At 44.9% G+C, this 9,838-nt stretch overlaps 1 protein-coding gene across 2 annotated transcripts in view; it reads right to left on the bottom strand.

Moving 5' to 3' along the window:
* Positions 1-3,278: 3,278 nt before the first annotated feature.
* Positions 3,279-9,838, bottom strand: part of PPP6R2 (protein phosphatase 6 regulatory subunit 2) — a 148,987-nt gene continuing 142,427 nt past the window's right edge. For both annotated transcript variants that reach the window (XM_054005949.1, XM_054006030.1), the window contains 2 exons: positions 7,295-7,450; positions 3,279-3,443 (listed from right to left, as the gene is read on the bottom strand). In XM_054005949.1, coding sequence (XP_053861924.1) covers positions 3,392-3,443; positions 7,295-7,450 — 208 coding nt within the window. In that variant the 3' untranslated portion in view covers positions 3,279-3,391. The remainder of the gene's footprint in view (positions 3,444-7,294; positions 7,451-9,838) is intronic.

Raw genomic sequence — 9,838 nt, 5'->3', positions numbered from 1 at the left:
TAGCCTAAAGTGGCTAGGAAGAAAGCTCAGATAGCAACGAGGACCAAATGGAAAAACTGCATGCCACATGAACTGGAGACAGAGGGACCTTAATCTAGACATACTGTACATGACTTTAGATAGCAGAGAGTTCAATATACAGATAACCAGAGTTGTGTGTGTAGCTTACTAATAAAATCATTTGGGTCAGGCAAGGACTCCACCACCTGACAGGTTCTGTGCTAAATTACAACCTCCAAGATACTAAGGGTGAAAACATATAAAAGCTACTTTCCATCTCAGTCCACTGGCTAATAGGAAGGACAATGCTGTGGATTCAATGAGGTATAATTCAGAACCTAAACTCCAGAATATGGAGGAATCATTCACTGTCTTAAAAGCAAGAAATCTGGGGCATTTCTACAAGTTTATCTATTTATAAGATGCCTAATCACTAATTAGGCTCAAGAGACCAAGTTCACTACTGTCTTTTCAGATAAAGAGCCCCTCCAAATTCACACTGTGCAGCGAAGGTTGGGGCTCACTCCTAACATATTCTGGGCCATGTAGAGCTGCTTATTGGATATGTTTTAAACACATTTTTAAAGCTTTCACCTGAAGTCATGAAGTCAATGCTCAAAGCTAATGAACATGAAACATAAAAGGTTAAAATCTGCTACTAACACTGCAGACTTGATGCAACTTACCCTACTGCAGTGGCTGAAATTGCATCAAGCCAAGAGAAAGACCAGATTCCTACGGACTTTTCCCCTTCTCCTCTGAAAGAGATCCCAAGCAGGCTGCACTTAGTCACAGAATGATACCAGCTGGAAATGCAGCCCCTGGAAGCCAAGAATTGCAACTGAGAAGAGATTGGGAACAAGCTATTGGCCTCACCAGGTACTTAATGGGGCTGTGACACCCAACCATGGATTTCAAGTAACTGCTGGGATCAGCTGCAGGTCTGTTCTATTTGGTTAATAACATTTCTGCTTTGACAAAGTACATTTTTTGAGTGCCCAACTTAAGGGATCTTAAAGAGGCCTGATTTTTATAAACTGCTGAACCTCAACTCTCTGAAAATCAGACTCTGCTAAAACATCTCCAACTGGGCACTCAAGGTTACTAATCATTTAATTGTTTTTGGAAAATCTTGGCTGTGAAGTGAAACTGGCTTCTGAACAGCCTGGGGAGCAACCAACAGTGAGTGTGAGGCTTCCCTCCCAGCACAATGCATCTTTCAATGATTTCTTTTCAATTGCATGATGGAGGGAGAGAGGGCCTCCAGAACAATGGAGCTGGAAAGCATTTGCTTACCAAATACCTGCAGTTGGGAGACAACACAGCTGTATCAGCTGCAAGAAACTGCCTCAACAACAACTTGCGAGTTCACAGGGCTGCTGAGTGCCATCTCATTTTACTTCCTGCACTCTGGATTTCATTTCTGACACTCCAATAAAGGAAATCCTCAGTCTACCCTAAGAACAAAACAAAATGTGTATCTTTGGACAAATAAATGAGAGCCTGGTGTTGTGGGCACCTCACTTCCAGACACTGATACTGAGTCGGTCTGTTCTGCTGGGACAAGGGGGAACATTTCATTCTTCACTTTTCTATACCAATATACTTTTAAGAACATTTAATATGCAGCATAATGTACTTCTACATCATGCATTTCAAAATAAAATATTTTAAAAAACAAACTGAAATATGGCTGGGGCGCTTTTGCTCACGATAACAGATGTGTGTCAGGGCTATTTTTCATACTCACAAGGTGAAGGCCTTCAGATTCGCACAGATGAGAATACAGCTGAAAATATGCTATTTGGCTACCTATGTGCCAAGCCTCATGCTTTTATTCCAAAGTGAATGATTTTCCAGCTTAGATCTTGGACTAGTAAAATAAGCGGCATTTCAAATGTGACCAGGTGGGTTTCAGCACACGGCTTACACACAAAAGCAAGCCCAGCTCCGTGTTTAAAGCCTACAGGAGTATAGACTGATCACAACTTATGTCCGTCTGCTGTTATGAGCCTGAGCCTGGTACTGAAAGTGGCCCATCTTTTACACCCGTACGACCTAGGGCACAAGTCCAGGCTGGAAACAAGCTCGCTGCTGAAGCCAGCACAGGCTGGGCACTTCATGCTTATGCAGAGACTCCTTTGTTCCAGGGTCAAGTACACAACCTTACATGACCTTGCTCCTGGGCAGTTCTAGGTACCGTCCTTTTCTCTGCACTGTTCTACCTCACAGTTCCTGAGAGCAGTGTGCCTCCCCAGCCCCCTCCACAACCGTCTACATGGGGCTTTACAGCAGGAGTCCTGTGCTGGGGCCACATCATTCTCCATTGCTGTCACTAGGTACAAAGTGCAAAAGTGTTGCTGTTCCTGCATCCATTAAAAACTTTAAAAACAGAACAAAAAGATTTCCATATCAATTTGAAAATACATTAGACTCCAAAAAGCCAGCAAGCACCTGATAACCTGTCTGTGCCACATCAGCTCCTGTCCCTGCGTGGCAGCAGTCCTGGGATGACTGTCCTCTCAGATGGCAAACACAACATGCTACTGTCTTTGCACGCTCTCCAGCCCAACGTAGGACGACGACATCCATAGGGTTGAATTTTGATGGCGTGGACGGAAATAACCGGTTGCTAAATGTTCCAAGCTCCTGCAGTGAACTGTCACGCCCCAGAAACAGAGCACTGTGCAACTCACTGGAATGCAGAGACAGCCCACTGCTCAAGACAGTTCAGTGTTACACTAACTTTGCTATCTGGCCTCTGGCTTGGGACACAATGTCATTGTCTTCCCTTTCACCCCCTCCCGCCCCTCCCCCCCCCCCCCCAAAATCCCCAGCCCTCCCTGCCTCATCCCATTTAAAGTGTTTGTTTTATCTTTACCTCCTATGAAATGTTTCTGATAAGGCTTTATTGCTATACAAAAGCGGTGCAAATGCTGCCCAAAGACAGCTCCATCAGGAACTTTGGTCACACGACTGCAGGACTTATTGTGCACCGTCCAAGTCCCAGCGTTAGACCTGCTACCTTTCTGAAGAGAAGCTGAATACTGTGTGCAATAACACTAAGAAAATAGGATTGAACCCCAAATAGAAAACAAAAACAAGGGAAGAAGAGGGAGGGGGACAAGGTACTAAAATTAGGCAGAAGGCTTCCTTGGGTAGGGCCGAATCACTCCTGTGATGACTAACTGATCAATGCTACATTTAGACAATACAAGTGTCTTCCGGAACAGATTGTTGGTGTTGAAATCGTGTATCTGGTCCTGAATGCCAGCTCGCTCATCAATGCAGCATTTATTAAAAAATAAAATTAAAATGAAAAAAACTGACAAATTGCATCACCAGGTAGCAGCCTGGCCTGGATCAGACATGTCCCACTGCATTTGCTTCATCAAGCAGGGCCATTTAATGTGGCTTCAGCACATGGCAAGACCTCCTCTTTCCTACAAGAAAAACAAACAGCATTACAGTAAGCATTAAAGAACTAAGACAGCTGTACCACCCACCCATCTTCTTTCAACCTTACACTGATCCGAGCATTCACCTGGACAAATCACCTTTTCTGTGACGCTGAAGCCATCCTTCCAGCGTATAGTTTTTTCAATAGCCATGACCACAACATTAATAACTTAGCACTTGTATGGCACTGGACTGCCTCATTTTACATATGGAGAGCTTGCAGTAAAGGTGTCCAAGGCCAAATGTCAAAACAAGGATTAGAAGCCATATGCTCCTGGTTCTCAAGTGTGCACTCATATAAAATGCACTGGATATTTTACAATCCGATTGGCTGATGGCTGTGCTAGTGGAGTAGAACTACCTGAACGCTGGGTTTTCTCCTGTAATACATCAAACAGCAGCTGAAGGAGGTGTCTAAAAGCACCCTTAAGCCGTGAACAATATTAATTAATGATGGATGCACTCCTTCAGTCAAAGAGGCTGATATTACCTGTACCCTCTCCTCCGACTGCTTCAGCCAACCCATCCTCACCCTCAGTCTTGTCTGGGCAGAGTCTCGGCCAGCCCAATCTCAAGTAGACACTGGGTGAGGCACTGAATCAGATGACACAGACATGTAGCTGGGTGTCATCAGCCCACTGCACCCTGTGCCTCCTCACTAACACTTCTAAATGCTCCACCCACGTGTTGAACAGGAGGGGTGACAGAATGGCACCCTATGGCACTCCAGACTTGAGAGCTCTTCGGGACAGGGGCAACTGCCCACAACTACCCGTTGAGATCTGAGAGAGAAAAGAATGAAGGCACTGAGTGAAGCCCCATCTGCTCCTGCCAGGGTATCACTTCTTGATTAACTGTATTGAAGGCATAAAATACCACCAGCATGGAGCCTTGGTCTTTATTCATCACCAGCACATCATCAACCAATGCGACCTAATGAAGTCTTGGTGCTGTAGCCAAATCTATATCCAGATTGATAAGGGTCAAGGAGATCAAAAGCATCCAGATACTTGGACAGTTGTCTCATACAAACCTTCTCCACAAGGGAAGATGATATACTGGACAACAAATTGCCAGTGTGAAGTGACGACTTCTTGGGCAAAGGACAGACTATTGCTTTCTTCAAAGCTATCGGCAGCCTGCCGTTTCTAAAAGATGTGTTGACAATCTTCGCAGGTGAGGCGACCCGTTACTTCCCGAGGGGTCTTCACCAGACAGGAAGGATGCGGATCCAAAGCACAGGTTGTGGGACAAAGTTCTCCCAACACCTCCGTTAGTTCAGGGAACATCGCCGGGTGAAACACTCTCAGAGAAGATGAGGACCTTGTTCCCTCAAGACCCTGCTCTGCCACCACAGAGGTAGATAGCCAATTGCTAATCTGATCTACTGTGTCCACAAAAGGGCAAACAACTTCCTCACAGCTGGTGGAACGCCAACCTGCTACACAACTGAGACAGTCCAGGTTGACCAGACTACCTATTGCCCAAAACAAATCTGATGTCTGAGATTTTTCTTTGCCTCCCACAGAACCACAACACAAGAACTTAAAGAAAATCTTTATGCTGCAACTTTCCAGCCTCAGCACAAAACTTCCCTCTCGCCTCATTTGTCAGAGATCATCTGTAACATAGCATGGCCTGTAAGAACAAAGCCAGCAAAGAGGGCACCCAGGGGCCATCTCATCAACGGTGCGAATGGGGTGGGAGGAGAGTATTACAGCGCTCTGCCAACCTGTCGAGAGAGGGGTCTGTCAGTGGAACAAGATTCTCCCTCAGAGCTCTCTAGAACATTTCTAGTTCCACGACTCTTCAAGGGAAGACCATCTAAACAGGTCCCTTCCCGACAAGACAGACGAGCCCCAACCTCAAAGCACAGGAGGTAATGGTCAGTCTATGACAGATCTGAAGGTGCAGTTGCCTAGCCTGAAATCCCAGCCAATGTGTGAGTTGAGACAGTAGCTCCCAGGGATAGGACCATGGTCATCATGGTGGCCAGGAAATCCTGAGCTGATTCTTCAACTACATGCAGACTGAAGTTGCCCATAGCACGCTCTACATTTCCAATGCCACTGTAGTTAGGAATTCAGTTAGCTTGTGAAGTGACTTGGCAGCAAAGTCAGGGCAAGTGGTACACTAAAATCAGTCCCATCTTACGCCTATCCTGGGACTTTCATACTAAATGGACACGTCATCAGACGCAGTTTTGGAGAAGACCATCTCCTATGCCTCAGGATGGATGCAGTGAGCATGGCCACACCTACTCCCCACTGACTCCTCCCCCAATCTTGATTCATAATGTATTAAACACCCAGCCGGGGAGAATGTAACAAAATTGGCCCAGCAGCAGCAATCAACCAGAGATCGTTAATACAGGCAAAGTCAGGGGGTTCGTCTATTATGAAATCACAGACGGTTGATCTATTTCACAAGTGAGCATTAAGCATCATGAACTGAAGGATCCTGAAAAACTCAGCCTTCCAAGGAGGTGAAACCAAAGAAACAGAAATTAAACGTCTTATTCTTGGCTGACACCATCACCTTGTCTCCCCGCCGCTAACTACCACAGGGACCTAGGACTCCAAGTCCACACAACCCTTTCCTGGGCCCCCATATTCCTGGGAATGGCAGCATCATTCCACGCTCTCAGCAGCTTGACAGTGGCCATCGGAGGGGCTGCAGCTGCGTGCCCAAACAGTGACCCCTAGGGCTGGCTGCAGAAAGGCATAATAAAAAATGAAGAAACAAAATGACAACGAACAAACCTACACACACTCTATCTAACCCAACACCCAACTCGCTCTCTTTCATCAAAGGACTTATCTCATATTACAATGCCAACGCTCTATAAAAAACCCTGATCCCTTGACGGGCTAGCTGGGTGAACAATGGCAAAAGGGGCACAAAAGAGTTAGGAAGTTAAAAAGAATGTCCTTATGTTGGGGGTGGAGAGCCAATCTCACTTGTGGTAGACCCTTCTGCCTGGTACTCTCCTCCTCCAGTCCCAGAGCGTCTTTGCCTTCTGCTTACAATTTATTGTTTCTACAAAGCATTTTGTGATCCTGTGCATTAAGGACACCAAACAACAAGATGCATCAAAATTAACACGATTCTGAAAATGCTTCGTCTCTCCACCTAGAAGTGTTCTAACTGCAGCCAAGCACTGCCATGTGGGAATCAGGAGTCTGAGAGCAAGGACCAGGAAGTGCTACAGAGGCTGGGTGCCTGGCCCCGGGGGTGGAGGAAGCGCCTCATTATTGAGGGACAGCTCTCTGGCTGAAACACAGCGCAAAATGCCTCCATGACAGCAGGGCCTTTGAGGATGACATCACTGGAAATCCCCAAGGACCAAGCTACATAAAAACCCTAAAAAGTGACATTCCAACAACTTTATAATAAGCACTTCCTTCTATCTCCCTGACTCCCAGTCTCAGTCACCAAAACTATCCTCCAAATTTCTTCTCCCACATGATTTTCATTTGTTTAAAAAAAAAAAAAAAAAAAAAAAAAAAAATCACTAAAGCTTTTAAGGTTCTTTTTTAAAAAAACTAGACCATTTCCTTATGCAGAGTGAATATTAAACATCAAAGCCCTATGATTTACTTTTCATGGCATCAAAGATTTGATAAAATCCGTAAGAAACTGCAGGATGTGTGCATTATATTGTAATAGTCTAACACACTGTGCTTTCAGCCTCATGGGTCACTAGGCACCCAAGACAGACCAGCATGCATTCTACTGTGCGCTAGTGCTAAGCGGAGGGATTCAATGGTTTGGTACAGAATAAATTACCGTTTTTGTCTGACCCACGGTGGTTAGAAAACTTCGACCCACTCACCTGTCTTTTGTTGTGCTTTCTGTGGCAGCCATGCTGACAGCTGCAGCGTTGTGGAGCTCCTCAGAATGCTGGGGCATGCTGTTTAGTGGTTTGGACACCTTTGTCGTTCCCATGTCGGTGATGGTCAGCTTGTCAATAACCAGGCAGTCTGCATCACTGTGTGAGGAGAACTCAAGCTCAAGTCAAACTGGCAATTGAGGGGTGTTAAATTCCAATGGAGAAAAATGGATTCTCCTCCTCGCCTAACAGAAATCCACCATTCCCACAAGTGGAGTCATGTAATGAATGAATTCAAATGAACAGTAAAATTGAACTGGAATTAAAAGCATTCTACCTATCCTGGAGACTATGTTCCCTAAAATCAGGACACTAAAAACGCATAAAACCACTGATTTCCACAAAGGACACTTCCAATCAGTGCCACAGAAACAAGCCACCGAGCTTCCGTACATTCTTATTCCCTGGAAGGAAGACGCGTTAGTACTCTCGTAGATGCAAACGCTATTAATAGCATGTTGTCCAGCGATGGAGAATGGAGAACAAATACTGTCAGCCTGCTAAGTCATCAGCAGAAGGGACCCAACAAATGAGGGGCATTCAAATGAGAACCTTACACGTGAGCAGGCCAAGTTCACTGCTGGATGAAAGAAAATTACTCCCCTATAATAGTGGATGGAGATTATCCATCACTATTCTCAGGGCCGTGCTCCTGTACCCAACCAAGGCTGGAAATTCCCAAGCCCAAAGTTCTTAAATGTTAGTTCCAGCAGAGCACTTTTCACATGGTCACCCGGGCACCGCTTCTGCTCCAATCTACAGCTGGCGAGTGAAGTCACGCCCATGTGTGTTTTTTAAAAAGTTTCATTTAAGAAGTACAGAACCTGGAGCTCAATGGGGAGGAAGGTGGACAAGAGGGGATATCTTATGATTGGTAATTTTCAGACCACAGTCACAGGTAGGTAATTCTCACCCCCGCAAAGATTCCCAAGAGAACAGATCCCCAACACTTGGAGATTAGCAGTTCCAAGGATGTCTCCATAAAACAAAATACAACATAAGAAAATGAAAAAACCTGCAGCAGGAAGTAAAGCTGCAGGCCAGGTAAATCTATCTTGGACGTTAACACTAAAGAACACTTTTCAGAGTGGAGAAATAAGATATTTCTATAAATTTTGGTGTGTTTTGTACTTTAACACAGTGAGATAAAATACCTCTAAAAACAGGCAAGAGGAGTTTAAAATACAGAGACCCTAAAAATAAAGTCAGTTTGCTCCGAGTTAGGAGACTTTGTCTGCCCCTAAACTGGAGACAGTGATTCTGTGACACTGACAGACCAGACCTCTACTCCAGCCTAAAGGATGAATCTAAGTTACAGTGCTTGGGGAACATACCATGCTGACATACACTGTATGACTGCACTGCAGATCTCCAATTAACAACATTATTTAATACTTATATTGCAGTGGTTAGCCTGTTGCCGCCAGAGTAAAACTTGCTTCGTACAGAATGAGCTTTGATGCGACAAACCTGTACTGCTGCCAGGTTATTGACATGAGAGAGGCAGCCAGCCACTTACACATGCTTCTTTTGGAAACAGTGAAAACAAAGCAAAACTGAGACATCCTGAGGATTTTAGTCTACTCCAGATAAAAATTTAGGGATCTTCTGACATGCAGCTTCTGGAGAACGGCTTTTCTGCAATGAGCATATAGGCATGGAAGGGAAGCTAGCAGGGTGAGTGACTGGTTAAGTAGAAATCCGGTCACCACCTTATGGAGGAATCTAGGATGTGTCCATATCACCATAGTCTGGTGGTTAAAGCATGGGATAGGCAATCTGATTTGGGTTCTATTCCTACCTCTGTCACTGCCTTCTCTGTGGTCTTGGACAATTCACGGTCTCTCTGCCTTAGACTTCCCCAGTTGTAAAAAGAGACTTTTATAAGGTGCTTTAAGATCCTCTGAAAGGAGCTAAATACAGTAAGTGCAAAATGTTATACTATCTTAAAAAGAATTTGCATGAGATGAGATCAGAAACTAACGTCTGTTATTATTTGTTATTTATATTATCAAAGCACCTATTTACGAACCAAGATCCCACTAAGTTAGGTGCTATACAAGCACAGAACAAACAGAAGCTCCCTGGCCCAAAGAACTTATCATCTTAGTATAAGACAAGAGACAATAGATGGACGCAGAGACGGGAGTACAAGGAAACAATGAGAGAATATTGGTCAGCATGATTGGCTGTGGTCTCAGCACACAGCGGCCTTACCATTGTCAAGTTGTAACCTTCTAGTAGCCTCATTCTAAGCAACTAGGAAGGGTAGAGATGCCGCCTCAAACACCAGTCTTCTATTTCTACACTCAGCAGCCACTCTGACAATGCAAGCGATCACTAATTGGTCTGGTTCAGCATCATCAGATAGGGTCAGACACCCACAATGACAACACTGACCACCCTAATCCTGGACAGGTTTAAGAATATCATCTCATGAGCCTGGTTAGGACAGAGGTTGCCGAAGAGATGTGTCTGAGCAGTAGA

This window comes from Malaclemys terrapin, chromosome 1 (genome assembly GCF_027887155.1).
Source record: "Malaclemys terrapin pileata isolate rMalTer1 chromosome 1, rMalTer1.hap1, whole genome shotgun sequence".
Taxonomy (NCBI): domain Eukaryota; kingdom Metazoa; phylum Chordata; order Testudines; family Emydidae; genus Malaclemys; species Malaclemys terrapin.
The sequence above is the reverse complement of the archived record's forward strand: the minus strand, read 5'-3'. Positions and strand labels throughout refer to the sequence as shown.